The sequence below is a fragment of the Lissotriton vulgaris genome, chromosome 2_1, assembly GCF_964263255.1.
Source record: "Lissotriton vulgaris chromosome 2_1, aLisVul1.2, whole genome shotgun sequence".
NCBI classification, from domain to species: Eukaryota; Metazoa; Chordata; class Amphibia; order Caudata; family Salamandridae; genus Lissotriton; species Lissotriton vulgaris.
In genome coordinates, this window is record NC_141687.1 from 845,605,823 (window position 1) to 845,628,362 (window position 22,540).

Consider the following 22,540-nt stretch of genomic DNA (forward strand, 5'->3'; position numbering starts at 1 on the left):
ACATGCAAAGTGGGGCCCAAGATGGTAGCTATCTCCTACTAGCTGTCGCTAACTGGTGTTAGCAACAGCTAGGTAATAGGGAGATAATTTTATCTCCGCTTTCTTGGCTTTTAAAGCCAAAAAAGCAGAGATAAACCCCCTTGATAATATGCCCCCTTGTCCTATGTTCACTATCCACCACTTAAAATTTACTTGCATGTTTCACTATACTAATTCAACTCTAATCCTCTATGGGTCCTGGAGTGGCGTGCTACTTGCCGAAAAAGTGCTTTGAAGCCTCGTCAGGGGTAGTAAGCGCTATACAAACGCAATTACAATACAATACAATACACTACTAGAGCTCTCGTCTTTTCCAGGTCCATTCACGAGCAGCTCATCCAGTCTCCAGTTTTATTCTTTGTGTCCTGACATTTGTGTTCCTGTTTCTTCCATTAAACGTCGAAGATTACAAGTAGTATAATGAAAACATTGTCCTGGATGAGCTACTCCAACCTGTACCTGGAGTCCCTGCCAGCCTGGTTGTATGTCTTTTGCTTTCAAGCCGTAAGTGCGCCGGGTATGCCCAGACGTGGGTACTGGGCTCACTGTGCCACTGGATTCAAGCTATCCTTGCTGATGCGGGTTGACACCCCAAAAACGGCCCTCAGATGCTTGTGGACCTGGCTTGACAGTTCGGGCTGGACTGTTCCCATAAGGCACAGGGTCAAGACTGATTTGCATATGGCCAGGTCTAAACTGGGGTGGCATAGTGATCAACAGAATGATGGATTTAACACAGACCTCTTGACTGGGAGTGAATGTTTTGATTTGTTCTGAATTCCATCCATCAATTGTGTGTCTTTTGCTTTCTCGCTCTAAGTGTGCCAGGTATGCCCAGACCTGGGTTCCGTGCTCAACCGTGCCATTGTGTTCAAGCTATCCTGGCTGATGAGGGTTAAAACCCCCATAACCGGTCCTAAGATGCTTGTTTCCGGTCCAGGGAGGACCTGGCTTGGTAGTTCGGGCTGGACTGTTCCCATGAGGCACTGGGTCAAGACTGATTTGCATATGGTCAGTTCTAAGCTGGGGTGGCATGGTGAGCAAAAGAATGATGGATTGAACCCAGATCTCTTGACATGGGGTGAGTGTTTTGATTTGTTCTGAATTCCGTCCATTAATTGTGTGTCTTTTGGTTAAGAGGCAGAGCATGCAGTTCACACGGAGGGTGTGGGGTTCACTAGAACTCAACCCCAGGCTACCAAAAAAGGCCCTATACAGAAATAAATCACCAAGTGCAATCACCCTATGAGAGGGCAAGAGGAGTTACGCTCTCAACAATAAATGTAATGGTAAACTACTGGTTAGTTTGCTCTATTGCAGAAGCCTGGCGCTCCGCTGAGAGTATTACATACATTTGCCACCACAGAGGTCTCAGTGGGTCAGAGGCAAGGTGGTAAAACAACAGAGACTACAAGAGAGAGATACAATGGAAATGCAGGGTGGGGTAGTTGTGTCCTACTGCTATCAGCCTTTTCTCTTACAGTCTGCTTAACAATGAGTAACAAATTGGCAAGAAGAGAGAAAACTTCCAAAAATACACCAATTGGATACAGTCTCTGCAGTGGTTAATTAGTAAAAAAAATCAGTGCCGGGGCTCTCGTCATAACAAAGGTTAGACCAGCCCATTTTTCCTGTTAGCGCTGCCTAACACAGAACCAATCACTAACAATGAAACCCTACAAGTGGGGGCAGGATGTGGTGTAATGATAAGAGCTGCCAACTTCGGAGCTGGAGAACCAGGTTCGAGTCTCTGCATAGGCTCAACATCCTGTGGTACTAAACAAATCATTTAATCTCCCTGTGCCTGACAAAAATAAATGTGTCCTTAACTGGTGCTCAAGCACCTGTGCTTATGATTAGATGCCAGTGCTAAGCACCGGAAACCACAGGCTCAAATTAAGCACTGTGGGGAATATTCTCAAGCCCCTATCGCCACAGGAATGTCACTTTTTCTGAAGTTCCCATGGCGATAGGGTCAGCGCCTTATTCTCAAGGTAGCGTTAACCCACTTAAAGCCACATTACGTGGCTTAAAGCTGCCTTGAGAATAAGGCCCCTTTCATGCTAACTTTAGTGTGAATGGGGCATGCAGTGGGTGTTGTGGTGGGCGTTCCACCGCAACACCCATTGTGATCGATTTTGCCACCTATTATCAAGGGCAGTAATAATAGGTGGCAGCGCTGAACTTAAGACCAGAAAAATCCTGGTCTTAAGTAGGCGAAACGAGGAAACATGCTATATTTCTCCTCGTTTTTGCTTTTCGCAGGCAGCACACATGGGAAAAGCAAAATGGTATTTCAGGAATGTTCATGTGTAGGAAGGGGCACCTTCCTGCACATGAACAACCCTCTCCTGCACACAGACACCCTTGCACTCTGATGCAAGGATGTCTGCGTTGGCGCTAAGTCGTATAACTTAGCACCATTGCAGGGGGTAACGCCAGGCTGCACCACATTCTTGAGAATAGGGTGCAGCCTCGCGTTTCCGAAGTGGCGGTGAGAGGCGTTAAGCCAAGGAGGCTAACGCCTCTCACCGCCACTTCCTTGAGAATATCCCCCTGTGTCTCTGCAGCAACAGCGCAATGATTCCTCTCCCAAATAGAAGAGGTACGACAAGGGAAGCAGCAGTTCAGGTTTCGTTACACAAATAACAGGTCGAACATAAAGTACAGGTACACCAGGACCTTAAATGCCCAGCGATAGCAAGCGCTGGCCAAGCCAGTAGGTCTAGATTTAATGTAATAAGGCATGCAGTAAGAGCTCATAAGCGTGAGACACGAGAGGAAGGCCGCAAGAGAGGACGAGAGGGCTACAGTTGTAAAGAAGTCCCTCGACAGATCAATGATAGCACTGGGGTGGATGTTGAAGGATACCTACAAACTGCCAATAGCATTAGGTGATAGAGGAATGCTCCATTGAGCCAAGACGTGATTGGCAAAGTCTCAAGCCAATGGCTAAAAGAGGATTGGAGAAGGGAGCCAATGGTTGAAAGCGGGGGCTCCAGATCCCATTCTATGAATATTGTATGCACAAGGTGTGTTTGGCAGCCGAGCTGGGATAACCCAGACCCTAAAAATGGGACAAGGACTTTCTTTAGGAATCAGTGGTAACATGAAAAAGGTGAAGTAACTTTATTATCACACATTTATGCCATTAATTGACATTCAGATTGGCTAAGTGTTTATTCAAGTATGCCATTGCTTAACGCCCAGCTGGGGGTAACTGTAGGCTAATGTGACAGCACACAGCACACTGAAGAATTTACTACTCTTTCCATTTTATACCATAGCAGTGAAAATAAATGTGGAGAAATTAAACATTATTGGAAATTAGCATAGTAATAAAAAAAACAATGAATGCCTTTATGGCCATTGCACAAAGGTCAGATTCCTTCATGTATTACCATGTCCCAGATTAACTGATTTGAGATGTCACTGCTGACAGACCGACAAACTGCATGCATTATTCACTTGATGTAGCAAAAATAAACTTGGGAAATACTAAGCATTTCATGAGATGTTATCTCTCTCCACAACCTAATACTTTGTGCTGTGGTTCTGATTAACTAAATGTGCTTATAACTATACACAGGAAATAAGTAGATTATGCAGAGCGTAAAGGACACGTTGTTCATTACCCATTCAAGCAGAGGCCTCTCCTGCGCATGCTCCAACCTAACTCAACAGTGGTAATAAATAGCATGTGACATGTCTACATACATATTTATATAGATTTTATCCATCCTATTTGCCAGAGCCTACTTCCAGACAGGGTGTTCTATTTCTAATCTAAACGCTTTTATGATCCTTAAAAGGGGGGTGGGGAGGGGCTGTGTTTCTAAATCTAAACTAAAAGGGACAGGCTGCGTTTTTTCAACTAAGTCAGCGAAAACACAGAGAAACCCTTCTCAAAGCTCAAACTTTCATTATCAAACAGAGAGCGGATGTGAGACAGGCCTCGGTCAACCTCAAGTGCTGGCTCAGGGGCTTCACCGCTGGCTTCGAAGCATGCGCCCTGCCACGCCCAGTAGGCCCCTTGCTAATGTCAGCCAACACCCGTGTCATCCAACGCCGGTACTTAATTTGTAAAACTATGAGCGCTGCGGCCCATATTTTGCTGCAAATATCAGTGGTGCTGAATACCAAGGCTGGGTAGTCATGATTCCACCTGATGTCACTTCCATCCATCACCAGACACTCCCTGACCCATTATTTTGCTCTTGAATGTTCTTTTTCACCTTTGCTTTCTCAATCTGTCGCGGTTTTCTGTCCTTCTCTTCCTTTTTCTTTCCTCCTTTTGTGCCTTTCGCTGAAAATCTGATGCAGAAAAATAAGTTCCAGTCCCCAAAAATGAGTGCCGATTAGCCCCACCTGCAAGGACTGGCACAAACAGAGCTCTGCCCACTGCAGCGTGACCAGGCGCGCAACACCCATTGAACTCACCGGGCTTCAGCCGCCCCCCCTACCCCGTCGTGTGTGGCAGCCCGGGATGAGAGAGATCCCGGGCACACACAGAGCCACACCCGAACGTTTCACATGTCTTTAAAAGACCATTTGAATGTTAATTAGGCCTTGCAGTTGTTTCACCCATTCTAAGAGCCCCTGCAGCTCCACTCTGCCTACTGATTAAAGGTACAGCCCCCCCCCCCGAAATTTTTTCTTAGCCCCCTCCGAAATTTGTCTCTAGTTGCGCCTCTGAGCGTGACTATGACAGTCAGAACTCAATGGTGCTTGGGGTACAGCCCTGCGCTTGCGGGCATACTAAAAACATGGGCGGCTCAAGAATCAAATGCAGAAGGGCCAAGGACTAAGAAATGTGGGTTCTTCTTGGATGTGTCAGCCCTGCAGCTGTTTGGGGGTTCATCGCATTGGATAGAGGTGTATAGGGCCTTCCAAATATATTACCCAACAGGCTCATAATATAGTTACATGGCTTCAGATTCTTTGCTGTATAGGACTAGAAGGCCTCAGTGTTCTTCTATATGTATACGTTAATGTGCCTGATAAAGTCAAACCTACAAAGCAACAGGACACTTTCAATGAAGAGGTGTCTGTGAAGCTTGACGGTGGGTAATTCAGAAGAAGAGAGTTGTCACAAATGTATTGAAATACATTAGATAAGTGCCTTTGGCGGAAAAAAACAATTCTATGCAAAACCCTTAACTAATTCAGTATGAATGAATGAGATGATGTACTAAGCGGAAAGCTACTCCAAGGAGTGACCTGGCGGTACATCCTTGAAGGCAAGCTCATTCGCCAAGTCATTAGCGAAAAGAGCAAAGATATGTTTTAGGCTCTAGTGATTCCTGTGAGATGGATCAAAGAGATACTGGATGCCTATTCCACTCTTTACTGGCAAGTATCACAAAGCACCGCCCACCAGTCCCACCCAGACGGAATCTGGGAACCTTTACCACCAGTGTCTCTGCGAAGAAGAGCGCTCAAGATGGATTATAATGTCCCAGAGAATAAGTACATAGGACCTTGCTTGTAGACAGCTCGTGAAAGCAATCAGCGCCTTAAACAGGTTTATTGTCTTAACAGGAAGCCAATGCAAATCCCTAAGGTAACCAGAAATTGATTCCTTCCTCAGTAAGTCAACGATGAGGTGATATGCTGTGTTTTGCGAAATAGAGGCAATTTGAATAAGCCAGCCTTGATGTTACGAGTTTACGGACTACCGTTCTGCCTGTTTCAAATGGTAAGATGTCTAAAAATGTCCTCATTGACTGAAGCCAGCCAAAACAGATCCCCCTACTGAGAATTTGGGAGTCCAAAGATAGATTATCATCTTAGCAACTGTAGTAAGGACAGGAGCGGATCCCCCAGGCTGTAATTAATCCATTGATCTCTGGCCTTCCCAAACAATAAAATCTCAGTTTTGTCAGCATTGCACTGAAGAAAGCTCTTGGCAATCCAAAGTAGAGCTTTCCTCAAACAAGCAACAAATGACAAGACTTCGTCAGTAGCAGAATAATGAAACATAAGGAGCAGCTGGGTGTCAACAGCATATAAGATGGTCACCAGGATATGCATTTCAATGAGTTTGGCTAATGGTGCCATATATCGGGGAGAGGAGTTGGCCTAATGGATAAGGAGGTCAACCTTGATTCTGGGAAACTGGGTTTGAGTCTCGGCAATGACGCTGAACATCCTGTGATCCTGGGCAAATCACTTAATCTCCCCGTGCCTAACAACAAAAAAAAAGAAAATGAATGTGTCCTCATGTAATGCAACTAGTGCTATGTAAAGCGCTCTGATACCGATTCGGGTCAGGTTTGCGCTATATAAAACTCTGTAAAATTAAATAAAAAAATAGATGTCAAATAAAGGGCTCAAAGAACAGCCCTGTGGCAACCCAAGTACAAGACACTTCCCAAAGGAGGAGTGGGGGACAAATCAAATCTCTTGTTCACTTCCTTCAAGGAAAGATTTAAACCATCAGGCCAGAACTCCAATACCAATCTCCGCCATTTGCTGCAATAGAACCGTGTGATACACGGTATTGAAAGCAAGAGGCAGATCAAGCCAAATCAAAGCTACAATTTGCCCCTCGTCCAAAACTGATTTGAGCATTTCCATCACTCAAGTAAGGCAGTTTCAGCACTGTGCTGTGGACAAAAGCATGATTGAGTGCAGTGAAGGAGTTTGTTTGCCTCCAAATTGTTGTACAGTTGTACATTAACAAATCTTTCGAAAATGTTGGTAACAACAGGAAACAAAGAGATGGGTCAATAGTTGGACAAGATGGCGGGCTCTTCCGACGGCTCGTTTAGAAGAGGGATAACCAGCCCTCTCCCAGCAAGCCCGAATCACTCATGACTCTAAGGAACAATTAAGGATCTTGTTACGAGCGGGGGCAATAGATTCTGCAAAAAGACTTAATAGGACTGGAGGGCCCGGATTCATAGGGGAGCTGGATTTACACTGAGGCAAAGCCTGCTGAGTTTGAGCCAAATAAATAGTATCCAGGTTATAGAGACAGTGCGATGCAATAGGTTTTTTTCCCTCAAATCCTATGCTTCCTGGCCCTACAGCAGATGATGACGGAGTGAACCCTGATAAATCCTGAGAACCTGATCCTCAGAAAGAGAGGATAAATGCTTGCAGAGCAGTAGATTAGAGTATTGGCGAATTGCACGTTGCTGGGTTTAAATAAGATTTTACAAATCTAAAGATCTCCCTTAAAGAATTCTCAGCCATATCAGTGCAATCAACATAAGAAGAATAGCTTTATGATAATCCTTAAGGGCTGATTTATAACAATCTTTGTGAGCGGAATTATTGCTCCGCCGCCACCTGCACTCAAGTTGTTTACACTGCTTTTTTAACGACAGGAGTTCATGTGTGAATCAAGGTGCGGAAGGGCTTCTTTTTTGGATAAGCTCCTTTTTGAGGGAACTAGTAAGGATACCACCTCTACCTGTAGCCAGTTATAGAATAGTCCGGCATCTGTGTTCAGCACACCTGAATAAACATATTTTGAGGACCTTAGGAAGGATTCATGTCAGCCTATCAACTTTGTTCCACACTTTCACCTCCAACGGACCCCGACTGACAGAGCACATTTTTATGGTACCCATGTACCAAAAAAGATGAACCAAAAAATTATCCGACCATGGAAGAGGGGAAGTGAATCAAAGGGCAGAGGAAGATTTGAAAAGATGAGATCAAGCATATGTCCGCTTTGATGTGTGGTGTGGGTGACAAATTGGTGCAGGTTGTAAGCTTGACAGGCTTTAGCAAAGCACACCCAGTAGTTCCTGTAGCCACACCCTCAAGCAGATTAAAATCTCTCAGCACAGTCAGGTTAAAATACCGAAGTGCCACTGGGCAGATCGCATAGCCCCAAGAATCCATGCATTCTGTCGCCGGGCTAGGTGTCTGGTAAACCAGAACCCTGGAGGAGAGGTTTGGGGTGAGAGAGATTCAGAATGTCATGCATTAGCCCCTCTTACATTAGTGAGCTGGAAAGTACTGCTTTGATAACCTGCTCCAACTATAGTACCACAATACCTCTCTTCCCCCCGTTTGAATGTCCTGTCCCTTATGTGAATGACAAACCCTGGAGGAACGGTTTTAAAAATATCGGTGCCTTACTCTGAATGCATTCAAGGAATGTTTAGGCACAGAACGCTTGTTCACTAAAAAGACTAGAAGAGACCGTGATGCTATCAGCAAATTCACTCACAGTTAGAAAGGTGTGTCTCAAAAGCTCGCAGTGGGGTGCAGAGAAGTGAAAATTCCCACTAGCGCAAAAGGTTAATCCACTAAACTCCTCCGCGACCCGCCTTCAGCATTCTTTTCTGAGGGCACTGAGCTGCAGTAATTCACCCTCATATAAATCAATGCTTTAAATGGGCCGGTACTGAGTACTGGCACTTTTTAGGCCGAGCCTAGCGCAGCGCGCATGCGCTGCTCTAGGAAAACGACCTCTTGCAATCACTCTGGACTTTCCACACGATTGTTAATTTTTTCTGCATTATTTCAATTGGTCTTTGCGTGTGTCTTTCTTGGACTGGGTAAGAGTGGTCTGCTTAATTCAGACACTCTGTTCATCATCACCCCCTTTTCTGAATCGTTTTTGGCCACTGTAGGTGTGGCAGGGTATACTCAGACATGAGTCCCTTTCTCACTGCACCATCAGGATTCAAGCAAGCCGGGCCGAAGACGGCTGAAATGCCAGAAACCGGTCCCCGGTAGCTTGTCTCCTTTCTGGCGAAGAATTGGCTTGGTAGTTTAGTCTGCCCTGTTCCCATGATGCACTGGGCCAGGGACAGACTGATTTGCATATAGCCAGGTTCTGAGCTGGGATGGTGCAGTGAGATAAATAACGGTGATGGATCAAGCCCTGATCTTTGGACTGGGTAAGAGTGGTCTGCTTAATTCAGACACTCTGTTCATCATCACCCCCTTTTCTGAATCGTTTCTAAAAAGACAGCACGCAATTGGGCAAAGGTGGCTGCATGTCCCACCTTTCCCAGTAAATGTATCCGCCCACGGCCAACAACTTGCGGTTACGAGCAGGGGCGCCATCTGTTCAGGGTCATGTCTCCATCTGTTTTTAATTAGTGCGTTCTCCGCGCTGCCGTGCTCACTCGTCCCCGCTTCTCTCTGCGCCATTCTTTTTAACCAACCCTCCCTTCACATGCCACATGCAGACACACAACCCTGCCAATGCTCTGTTTGCAATGAGAAACTTGTGAATTCGCTGTCTTGCTAGGCCCATTGCTGTTGACTTGTAGAAGGAGGAAGGCAATCTTAACTTTAAGGCAAGCATCCTATTAATCTTATGTTTGACCTCACAACCGCAGGCTAGAACCCTGGCGCGTCTGCTCAGCCTTTCATTCTACTAGAGGCAGACAAAGTAATTAACATTCATTTGGTTGGCAATAAACATCTGTTACTCTGCACCAAGATGCAGCATACTCCGGCCCCTTCACTTGCACACTTGGATAACTCACTTACGCCTCCTTTCAATTCGGCTCCTGATTTTCTCTACTGTGCTCGCTTTCTAATATGGTACTGGCATTATATAATGCAATCTTAACTTTAAGGCAAGCACCCTATTAATCTTATGTTTCAGCTCACAAATGCAGGTTCGAACCCCAGCGCGTCTTCTCAGCCTTTCATCCTACTAGAGGCCGACGAACTGAGTAACATTCATTTGGTTGGCAATAAACATCTGTTACTCTGTACCAAGATGCAGCTTACTCTAGCCCTGCCTTCACTTGCACACTGGGATAACTTACTTTCGCCTCCTTTCAATCCATCGACATCAACAACCGCCTGATATTCCACAACTTGACCAGAGAGCTCAGAACCTTCTCCCTCACCTTGGCCCACATCCCCCACAGCTGTCAAACCGCTTAGGTGGCCGCTCCTTCTCCTACCTCACTGCAAAGTCCTGGAACGACCTCCACCTGCACTTGAAGAACTTCAGGATATAGCTGAAGACCTTGTATTTCAACTGCCACGACCCTCCAACCTAGGCTCACAGTACCCCAGTACCTGGACACCACCCGGAGTGACAAGTCACACTCTACAAGACCCTCTGATTAATTGATTGATCCATATGATCTTTTTCACCCACTTAAGCACAGCAAAACAAGTGGCGGTAACATTCACCATCTGAGGCTTCATGGAAAGATTCTCATCCACGACAACGCCCAAGTTCTTAACTTTGAGAGGCATGTCAAGGAGAGTGCCTAGAGATTCTGGCCAATGTTGGGGGCCCCAGAGCTGGGGGGTCTTACCTAAGGCCATGACCTCTGCCTTATCACCATTGAGCTCGAGAGAGTTGGTGTTTATCCTTGTGGGGACTCGACTCAAAAGCCCCGGTTAAGATTAGATGGTCCATGATCCTTTGCAGATGACAGAAAGAATATAATTTGGGTGTCATGTGCGTAATATAGTGGTGTTTTCAATATGATGTCATATAAAAGGTTCCATCCTCTCTGACTTCCCACCTATTTCTGTACACTTTTGGGCCCTGAAAAAAGTGGGCCAGAATGGGGTGAAGTATTTATTACACAGGTAAATACCACTACCACAGGCTCAGGTTTGGGTATTACCAGGTGGCAAATATCTCTTATTTCAAATTATTTACTTGAAAAATAAGGCATAAAATGAGAAATGGTATTTAACACATCAAATTCCAGGTGATAATGATCGCGCAATCCTCAATTCTGTCTGCAAAGGGCTCGAAATTTAACTAACCATAGAAATATCTGCTAGCTATGCTAAACCATTATAATTTGGGAGATACGTTTTGTGGAGCTTTACACTGGATATATCAAAAGCCATCAACTAGAAAATTGATAAATAGTAACCTTACTAGGGCTTTTGAGATATCGAGGGGGTGAGGCACAAGAATGCCCGTTATCACCCATATTATTCAATCTGTATATAGAATCATTGGTATCCAAGATAAGAAATGAGATCTCAATCCCTCCTTATGCCAATAACAGCTGGGTAAAAATGGTCTCCTTATACGCAGATGACCTCATGGTTTAAACGTCAGCAATACAGACTGCGCTACCCATCATCATACAACTGACAGTAGACTTTGATCAGGTTGCGGGGTATTTGGTCAATACTTTTGAAACTGAAATTATGATCTTGAACTTACAGAGGGCGTAATAGCTTAATTAAAGGCAAAATGAAAAGATCTTAGAAAATTGTCTGAGGCCAATTATACAAGAGTTTTCACAGAGGCATGGAGCCTGGTGAAGGGTTGGTTGTATCTCCCGCTTATCGCTTTCGGAAGATCAAACCTGATCAAGATGTTAATAGTATCAAAATTAAATTTTTATTCAATACAATCCCCTTGAGTTTCAAGAAGGAGTGGCTAAATAGATTACACAGAAATGTTAAAAGCTTTATCTGGGCCTCAAAAGGTGTACGAATATCATGGCGGAAGGTGCAGAGAAGAGGAAAGGGGGGCTGACATTACCAGACATGCAGTACAATGTGTGGGTATTACAACTAAAGAACAGTAAAATACTGTTAAATAATCTGGACAGTTCTGAGATAGGCATTTTATATAGGGCCATGCTAAAAGATGTTAGGGGCGAGGAGACCGACTTTTTGTATAAATATGGAGACACCAAGATGGTCAGACTTAAAGTCTTACTAGCTATGGCGGAACTTTGGTATCAAATCAGGAAAGTATCTAAACTTATGTACTATAGTAAATTTGCACCTAAATGGGATCCATCGTGTGCACCAGAATGCGTAAATGGCAAGCTTGCATGCCCTGTAAAAACAGCAGGACCAACTCATGCAATATGGTAGTTATCTATCATGGGAAGAGCTTCATATGGTGACGGAAGGGTACATATCAAGATTTAAGTATTTATCAATTAAAGAGTTGGTCTCAGAGCTTGATGCAGAAGACCAGGGAAAGAAATGAATTGGAGGAAACCTTAATGCAAGGAATACTAAAGAGGAAGGAAGTTTCAAGCTGGCACTGGGTATTGATGGATATAGCAGATGAAGAGTTTACGCTACCAGGCGAGCTGTGGTGCTCCGAAGACGCAGTTAAATGAACTAGGCAAGTATCAAAGAGCACTTTATACTGTATTTTCAAATCCGCTACTTTAAGGAGGAGCCACCTCTTTTCCCTCCACAGAGCATACTGGATGTCCTACAAGATATTGAAGATGGGAAAAGGGAGAGCAGCTAAATGTATGAAAAGTGGCCTAGAGAAGGCCAATGATGCCCAAATGTTTATGGAATGCCCTGGGTTTTCAGCTTCTGGGAAAATGTGGACAAGGCCTTGATGAACATTCTTGGATTAAACATTAAGGTAAGCCTCCCCCTCATTATATTTGGGATTTTAGAGGGCCCAGTAAAGCTGAGTAAAGATGAAACAAAATTATGATTCTACTTCATACTTTTGGAACACAGAGAAATTTGTAGGAAATAGCTGTCCACCGAAGTATACTATATAGCTCACTTTGCTAAAGCACATATTAAAAATGGATGCCACGGGTCCTACTTCTAAAAGATGTAATTTTTGGTTACCACTAATGAGTTGGTGGAACAAGGTACTGTTGGCGGGTGAATGGTACATAGTCTGGTGCTATTTGCCTCATAAATCAAAATGTTGTCCTATAATTACACCTATCCTTTTCTCTGTATCTTGATAATCGGTCATATGCCAATGTACATCGAGAGAGAAAGAAAACTACCTTTCAGGTATGGCTACCTTGCAAAGATAAGACTGTAATGTCAGAAACGTCGGGGTATGGCCCTGGGGTTAATGAGGACAACAAAATGTAACTATCTGGTCCTACTTAGAACCAAGGACTATTTAAACAGTTCAAGTCATTGATAGTCATTTTCTAAGTGAAGTAAAAAGGCAATAAGTAGTAGCACTGCAGGACTATGAGACACCTTTAAGAAATTGATTTGTCCTTTTGTGAATGTCTTATGGTGTTACAGGAGCCTCCCATGGATGGGCCTGTCACATCTGGCCTATCTGCTGGAAACGGCCCTGGATCCAGCACTCCTCCTCCACCCACTCAGCTTTCCCCTCCCTCCCTACTTTCCCCATCCCTTCACATCCATGATACTCTTTTGTCTTTGCTCTCCTTGATCACACCTCCTTTCACAATCCTCATTATTGCATAAGTATGATAGGTATAGATATAAACCTAGCACAACCTTTTGGTTTTCATTACGCAAATCCCTTCTCTTGCTTTTTTCTAAAAAAATGTATTCACTATGCTTTTGATTGGTAACATTAAAAGAACTGTTTGATTATTTTTTTAACAGGGATTTGATACCAGGCTTAGGGGTTAATCTTGCTGTTGCCAAGGCATTAGTAGTCTTTTGCTTGAGTGTTAGTACTCTCAGCTTACCTTGAACACCATGTGCAGCATCATAAGCAAACCACTCTTCCCAGGGTATTTGCCGGCAATGTTGGCTGCGGATAAGTTGAAGAGGTTGGCTCCCGTTTCCTTGCAGAGGGCATGGACCAACATCTTCTTTCCCACCCCGGGCGGCCCTGCCAGGAGCAGAGCCTTCACTAGAGGCGCTTTCTCATGAACCGCCTGAGAACCTGCAAAATATATGAATTAAGGAAACAATGAGACCTGCTGCTATATCAAATGCACACATGAGATGTTCTTAGTAGACACCACACGAATGGAAAAGATTCCACCTCAACGTCACTTCAGTTTCATTTCTGAGATTTAAAACACAGAAAAACAGTAGATTGTATCCTGGGTGATCAACCAGTGAAAAGGGTGATGTGGCATGCCTCACGAAATCTTCCAACTTACATGAGACTAAGAAAATCAGTCATTGTGTGACACCTTTGCTTCGATGGAGAAACTTACAAAGTTACAGTGTTGACACTATTAGAAAAAATATATTAAACTATGAGTATGACTGGACATTAACACCTATCAAGCAGCAATGTGACAAACCCTGTTTGATGCACAAAGCCCTTGTCGGAGACCCTTAGATTCATCAAAGGACACCATAACACACCATATTATATATCTGCTAAACCATGGGGAGATGTACCCTATCAGATCCACAAAGTTAAAATTACAGGCTGACCAACTCAGAGTCAAAATGTGCACTTTCTGTTAGATGACCGAATTCAGAAGAACGGTGACCCACGCCCTCGTCAGCAGCAGGCTGGACTATGGCAACACACTCTATGCAGAAATCCCAGCCAAACACCTGCGACGACTACAACGCATCCAAAACGCCTCCGCCAGACTGATCCTCAACATCCCCTGCCGAAGCCACATCACCTCCCAGCTAAGAGACCTGCACTGGCTCCCCGTCAACAAGAGGATCACCTTCAAGCTCCTCACCGACGCACACAAAGCACTCCACAACACCGGACCAACTAACCTGAACATTAGATTCAACTTCTACACACCCGCCCGCCAGCTCCGCTCCACCAGCCTCGCCCTTGCCGCCGTCCCGCGCATCCAACGAACAACCTCCGGCGGCAGATCTTTCTCCTTCCTTGCCGCCAGAACCTGGAACACCCTACCCACCCATCTGAGACAGACCCAAGACCTGCTCACCTACAGACAGCGCTTTACAAGTTCATTGATTGATTGATTGATGCACAAAGTAACACTGGGACACTGCCTATCATGGTGTTTTGCCCAATAGCAGGGACAATGAGTTACAGCATCAAAAGGAGCCGCTTAAAGTCAAAATTTGACACACCCAGTCAGAAAAAAAACATTTCTTGAGAAAAAACTTGACATGCATCATTAAATCTACAAACATATGTACAGTCTTGAAAGATGCCAGGGGGAACTTTACCAGATATCAGGGTTCTGTGTCAGCTTATGTTCACCAACCCTGCCTCCCGACGGATCCAATGTCCCCTTGAATCTGCTGTTAAAGTCACAGAATTACCAAATTAAGGGGGTGATTTAGAGTTTGGTGGAGAGGGTACTCCATTCTTCGGTCAAACTGAAGGTCCGCCTTCCTGATTTATAGATGGGTTTACCTTCAGTACACAGACAGTGGCGACTACTCCGTCTCCACTCCCTACATATCCCACTGACGGCCCGACAGAGTAACGGCTGTTGGAGGTTTTCCCATGTATCTGCTCACCAGATTTAGAGAGGGCGGACACATCTCCAGTTTTTAATTTTATAAACTGCCACCCAAAACGTGGCCTTAAGTAAAAGTAAAAACTTTTCAATTACCCCCACACTGTGGGAAGAAACTCTCATGGCGATTATAGGGGGGTGAGGGGGGGCATTGGATCTTTTTATTTTCAAAAGCTTTTGAAAATAAAAAAACAGAAAATGAAAGTGTGTAGTGCAGAGCCATCATGTTGACCGAGCAGCACTGCACACTTTCAATGCATTTTCAGGAACCACCGTGACAGTGGTTCCTGTAAATGCTAGGATTGCCTGCTGGGCCGGCGCGCATTCCTAAATTTGGTGGGTGGAGTACCCTCGGCAAGGCAGGAGTAAAGTACTCCACCATGGAGATGGTACTAACACATCCTCACAACTCTAAATTGGCCCCTCAATCTATTAAATTAAATGTGAATCAACTTTATTGTTCTCTAAAAAATTAACTGGTCTTGGAAAGACTTCCGTTAGTAGATAGATTCATTGTTATCTAATGAATTTATTGAGACTCCACCAGTGCTGTGGCATAAGTCAAGTCACGTACTGTATTTGGCTTACTAGAGATTCTCCCTTCTCTGCCACTTTTGTGGAAACCACTGGGAGCTGTGATGGTATTACCACACACTTCTCAGTAACATTGTCTCTGACAGCCTTTTGCTGCTGGAGCATGGATGCAGAAACAATCAGTGGTTACAATTGAATGAATGAATGAATGAATGAATGAATGAGGGCGTTTTTGTAACGCGCAAACTTAGCCCCGAAGGGCGTCAAAGCGCGGAGACAAACAAACAGAAAGTCCAAGCTACCAACTGCAAGACCATAGAGCACTGGGGGCATAGTCACTAATATGCCTGAGAGAAAAGCCAGGTCTTCAGGCGTTTTCTAAAAACGACCAAAGAAGATTGACTGGAGAGCTCCGAAGGGAGGGAATTCCAAAGTTTTGGAGCTAAGGTGGAAAAAGCTCTACCTCCCCATCTTGCCTTCGCAAATCTGGGGACCAAAAGCATGTTCCTAGATGTTGAACGGAGGGTTCTTTTTGGAGTATAGACACATAGAAGGGACCTTATTCCCTCTGAGCCAGAGCCATGAATAGCACTCTGGGCCAGACAGAGAAGTTTAAAAGAGATCCTAGAGGAGATCGGAAGCCAGTGAAGATCCCTTCTGGCCATGGTTACAGAGGCTAGCCTGGGGAGATTCAGGACCATCCTGGCCGCGGCATTCTGTACCATTTGAAGACGGTGGATGGAACACTTGTTAATGCCACTGTAGAGGGCATTACAGTAATCTAGCCTAGATGACAGTAAGGCAACCGTTGCTTGTTTCCGAGCTGCCTGAGATAGATACGGGGCGATCTTCCAATTTTGTCACATTTTATTCCTCAGTTATTCTGGTCTAGCCTGAAACCATGATAGAAATGACTGCTTGTGATGCTGTTCCCACTGCAGCAATGTATGATGGATCTTTCAGTAAATCCATATTCAGGGTATAAAGATGCAGATGCAAGCACTGCAGCATGTACCCAGGTCTAACTTGTGCCGGTGACTACAGGTGGTGAGCACCAACACTCAGAACATTTCCGCAGCGGGTACCACCTGACCTTGCTACGCCACTGGCAACACTCATTTCTGGGGACGAGGCCTGTTATTCATCATCAGACCTTGACCTGGAGCAAAAGAAAGACAGAAAATAGAGAACGAGGAAAATAGAAAAACAACGAGAAAGAGAGAAAGCAGGGATGGAAAAGAACCCAAAAGAGTGAGATGAAGAGACAGGAAGTGTATGGTGGGGGAAGAAAGAAGTGTGGGGTGAAATCAAGACTAGGCAGCCTCGGTATTCGGCAAACCCTAGCATTGGCAGCTGGCTTCGAGAAAATCTTAGGGTCCTGCCACCTAGTTTATTTTGCTAATTAATTACTAAACATACTAAACAGCATATTTAATGCGTACGATTAAATAGTGATATGATAAGACTCCATTAATAATGTTCTACCTTTCCGTACACCTTCTGGGCTTGATGCAGCACACACTGCAATATGATGATAGAAGATGATGGTAATGTGGGAAGACCCACAGAAGAAATGAGAGTAGGACCAAGAAACGCAAAAGGAGTGGGCACCACAACTGATGTTTGAATCTGACGTGTTGGAGGCAGGGCTTGCCGTTGTTGGGGGTTGACTCTTTCCGCCCACCTGTGCTGAGATGAGCCCCGCCCACCCGGCTACTTAATATCCTGCCCTCCCGCTCGCCTTAGACCTAGTGATTACGACTCCTCTGAGGCGGAAGCCGGAGGACAGATAGCTGCGATTTTTTAACCTGTTTGGAATGACTTTTGCTGCACTTTAAAAAACTTGTGATTTGATTTGTGTCATTTTAAAATACTAGCTTTCACTCACCCTGCCCAGCCGCTCCTCGCGCAGACGATTTGAATCTGACGCGTTGGAGGCAGGGCTTGCCGTTGTTGGGGGTTGACTCTTTCCGCCCACCTGTGCTGAGATGAGCCCCGCCCACCCGGCTACTTAATCTCCCGCCCTCCCGCTCGCCTTAGACCTAGTGATTACGACTCCTCTGAGGCGGAAGCCGGAGGACAGATAGCTGCGATTTTTTAACCTGTTTGGAATTACTTTTGCTGCACTTTAAAAAACTTGTGATTTGATTTGTGTCATTTTAAAATACTAGCTTTCACTCACCCTGCCCAGCCGCTCCTCGCGCAGACGATTTGAATCTGACGCATTGGAGGCAGGGCTTGCCGTTGTTGGGGGTTGACTCTTTCCGCCCACCTGTGCTGAGATGAGCCCCGCCCACCCGGCTACTTAATCTCCCGCCCTCCCGCTCGCCTTAGACCTAGTGATTACGACTCCTCTGAGGCGGAAGCCGGAGGACAGATAGCTGCGATTTTTTAACCTGTTTGGAATTACTTCTGCTGCACTTTAAAAAACTTGTGATTTGATTTGTGTCGTTTTAAAATACTAGCTTTCACTCACCCTGCCCAGCCGCTCCTCGCGCAGACGATTTGAATCTGACGCGTTGGAGGCAGGGCTTGCCGTTGTTGGGGGTTGACTCTTTCCGCCCACCTGTGCTGAGATGAGCCCACCCTCTTCTGCCCCCAGATAATACACACCACTTCCTGTCCGCGCAGTGGGCAGGCGCAGCGGGCACGCTTGCGGCGCGCTGAAGGCGCGCCAAAGGCAAGCCCGTCTGCGCCCGCCCGCGCCCTGAGGCGCCCGGCGGCCAGAAACTCTGCCCACCCTGGGCCAATACTCCGCAGCTCAATCACTTACTCTTCTGAGGAGCTTCCTCACCTGAATTACACCCTCCCCTCTTGCACCTCTTTTGATTGCTCGCTCAAATCGCCATCTAAATACCCACAGTGCAACTTTGCATACCCCTGCAACACCGCACCTTTAGCGCCTCTAACCCCCCCCCTACAAGTTCTGGAGTATCAATTGTCGATCTCTGCCTAAAAACAGAGATCATATATTCGACTTATTAACCTCCACCCAGCCAGATGCTCTGTTCCTAACGGAAACCTGGCTGCATGCGAGCTCCGGCCCAGACGTGGCTAGTGGCCTGCCACCTGGATATGTCATAGTTAGGCAGGATCGAACCACCGGGAAAGGTGAGGGGACATCGATCATTTTTAAGGACATCTATTCCTGCTCTCTGAACGCTGTTCCTTTTCCAAATTGTGAAGCTGCATTATTAAAGATAGCGGTCTCCCCCCGACTGACGCTATCGGGCATTCTCATCTACCGTCCCCCTGACAAGCCCACGCAACGGCTGGCCTCATTCGTTGAGCACGTTGCTCCCCACGTTATGAAGGCAGCTAATTTTACGATCTTGGGAGACCTAAATCTCCATCTAGAGGACACGCAGAATGGCTTAAGGAGAACGTTTTTATCCGACTGCGAGGCCATCAATCTAATACTGCATAACCGAGGACCCACCCATCAGGCCGGCCATTTACTTGATCCTATCATCTCTAATATCCTGTTTGACTGCACCTCCCCTGCCCTCCCCCTTGATTGGTCCGATCATTTCGCCATTTATTTCACCCTGCCTGCGGATACTACTAAGGGCATGCCCTTTCCTGGCACTATGGGCAATCACAGAGCCTGGTATAAGCTGAACATTCCCTGCATTTAACGCCTCTCTTTCTGCCACCTGCCCTGATACCAAACTTGGGTGCACCTCCCTGGCTCAGGAAGTATCCTACTGGCTTACCTCTAACATCAATCATCACCTGCCGCTACGTCCCAGACGTCCAATCCCTCATCTTGCCCCAGCCCCATGGTTTATGGACGATCTGAAAGCTATTAAATCTGAATGCAAACATCTGGAGAGATCCTGGTGAAAAACTTACACCCTGAAAGACAAATTAACCTATCGTTCAGCACTCAGGCTATACCATTGAGCCTGTAGAAAGGCTAAAGCCCTCTTTGTCTCAGAGTCTATCGAAAAGGCCATTAACCTGCCGAAAGCCCTTTTTTCTTGGGTTAAAAAGCTAGCAGGCTCAAATACCGCCCCCACTCCACCCATGCTTGGGGAAGTGGAATGCAATGAAATTGCGGACTTCTTTATATCTAAAGTTGAAACCATCTACAACACCCTGTCCTCAGTTCCCCCTAAACCACCTCCTGACCCCCCCACCCCGAACTCCCTGAGCCTACTACCTCAGAAAAAACAGATCTCGGAATGACCCCTGTTAGACTCCATCACGCTGCTTGCCTGCATGACGAAGGTCAACTCAGGATCCCCCCTGGACCCAATTCCTATGAACATCCTCCGCCAGCTCTCTCCTGACTCTCTATTAGTCATCCAAGAGCTCCTGTACTCCTCATTGCGGGAATCTATAGTCCCGGATGAATGGAAAAGAGCCTTGGTAGTTCCACTTTAAAAAAAAAAAAACGGTGCAGACCCCAAGATGCTTGCCAACTTTCGGCCCATCTCCCTGCTGCCTATGTTCTCTAAAATCCTGGAGAGGCATGTTAACATCCATCTCTCCTCTTATGTGGAGACTACAGGTTTTTTACATCCATCCCAGTCGGGATTTCGCCCCCATTTCTCCACTGAAACAACCCTCTTGGGGGTGACTGAGAACCTACGCTCTCGTCTCAATCATGCTGAGACCGCGGCGCTTATTCTTTTAGATTTAAGCGCCGCATTCAACACGTTCTCACACCCCATTCTCTTGAGAGCTCTGAGAATGGCTGTAGTGACTGGCCCTGCTCTTGCCTGGCTGGCCTCGCTCTTGAATCATCGCACTTTTCAGGTTGTCTCTTCCGGTTCCTCCTCCTCTGTCCATTCATCTGCGTATGGAGTCCCGCAGGGGTCTTCACTGAGCCCTATGCTCTTTAATATCTACGTGAGACCCCTGGCCACCATTGTGGAAGACGCTGGCCTATCCCTCTATTCATACGCAGACGACACCCAGATCCTTTTCTCTCTCTCCTCAGCCGCAGCAAACGCTCCATCCGCTCTTAAACTTGGATTTAGCCGAGTGGCAGAGTGGATGCAGGCGAATCTCCTGAAGCTGAATGGAGATAAGACGGAGTTGCTCATTCTGGGCAAGCAGAAGCACCTCTGGAGCCCTGCACACTGGCCTTCAGAAATGGGCCCACCACCCCTTCCAGTGACCCAGGTTCGCAACCTTGGCTTTGTCCTGGATGACTCGCTCTCCATGCGGCATCAAGTGGTCAAGGTGGCAGCCACGTGCTTCTCCATCTTGGGGTGGCTTTGAAAAATCCTATGGATGCTCCCAGTGGGGACTAGACGCTCGGTGGTCCAGGCTTTAATCACCTCTCGCTTGGACTACGGCAATGTACTCTACCTCGGAGCCACCCTGGAGCTTCAGAGGAGACTTCAGCTGGTTCAGAATTCAGCTGCTCGCCTCCTCTGCAAGGTCCCATGGAGATCCCCAATCTCCCCCTTTCTTAGAGACTTTCACTGGCTCCGCATTGCCAACCGAGTCAAATTCAAGGCCCTCTGCCTTATGCATAAAATCAAGCAAGGGTCAGCTCCAGTCTACCTCCAGGCTCTCGTCCAACAATATTCTCCACCCCGTCATCTTAGATCATCAGGTCATGGCAACTTTCTGATTCCACGCTTTAAATTGACGAGAATGGGCGGACACTGTTTCTCCTGTGCTGCCCCCAGACTATAGAACTCTCTTCTGGCTACACTGAAGCTTGAATCATCTTTGTTGAAATTCCGCATAGACCTTAAAACCTGGCTCTTTTCTCATTAACAACTGCGATGTGTAATCACTACTTCTTTGGCGCCGGGAGACCCCCTGTGGGTAGCTGCGCACCCTATAAATTCAACTACAATACAATACAATAGAAGGGAGTGGGTTTTCCTGGCTGGATGGCAGGGGAGGAGCTGTACCATTTCCATTCTGATTACACTTCAAAGGGGCTCTCCTGAGCTCACACAAAGGAACCTAACACTAGACATGCACCTACCTTTTGCTTCACTAGCCTGGTTGGAGCCAAACTCAGAAAAGAGGGGAGAACTGTCTAGAACTTGTTTTGGTGGTAGTCAAAAGATTGTCCTCTACCAACAACTAGGCACTGGGTATAAATGTGGCACCCTCAAAAGCTGAAATCAGAATAGTCCTAGACTTGAGAAGATTCAGAAGGACTGCCCTGCTCTCTGAATAAGGAACCCTGAGCCTGCTTGCCTTGAAACCCGGGACTTCAGAAGTGAATCCAAGGGTCAGTTGCATGCACTCCTGTTAAAGCTACATGGAAACATTAAAGCAGCAAGAGGTCTTCTCCCACACCTGCAGAGCTGATCATAACGGGGCCCTGCTGTGTCCTCTTCCTGCTACTCTGTCTCCCTAGAGGTCCTGGAGGCTCCTGTGGGGGATTGAGAATTAAAGGACTAAAGTTAGAAGGTAAAATCCTTGACAAGGACAAAACTGATTTGTGTATCTAACCTGTGCGAGTCACTTTGCTCGTTTTTACAGTGTTTTTAAAAATTGTATTTTTCCATACTGTGTTGCAGACAGCATTCTCTCAGCCTACCTGCACTCATTTTCGCCGCATTTGCACGGCTCTATCGACCGTTTTGGGGCTTTTGAAGGGCTAGGAAGTTACTTTTTCACTGCAGCCATCTTTGTGAGGGCAAGAGCGGTGGGAGCGCTCTAGTGTCCCCATAAAAGGAGCCCTCTGACCGTGCTCGCGATATTCTTGGCGAGTAGCATTCTAAAACGAGACCTGCCATGCACTGATGTGTACTAGTGTGTTGTGTGTTATTTACGAGTCACTTTGCTCGTTTTTACAGTGTTTTTAAAAATTGTATTTTTCCATACTGTGTTGCAGACAGCATTCTCTCAGCCTACCTGCACTCATTTTCGCCGCATTTGCACGGCTCTAT

General features: G+C 46.1%; 1 protein-coding gene across 1 annotated transcript in view; it reads right to left on the reverse strand.

Moving 5' to 3' along the window:
* DRC11 (dynein regulatory complex subunit 11) overlaps positions 1-22,540 on the reverse strand; it is a 931,905-nt gene that overhangs the window by 31,333 nt on the left and 878,032 nt on the right. Inside the window, exon 15 of the mRNA XM_086956298.1 lies at positions 13,404-13,603. Within this exon, the coding sequence (XP_086812424.1) occupies positions 13,404-13,603 (200 nt within the window). The remainder of the gene's footprint in view (positions 1-13,403; positions 13,604-22,540) is intronic.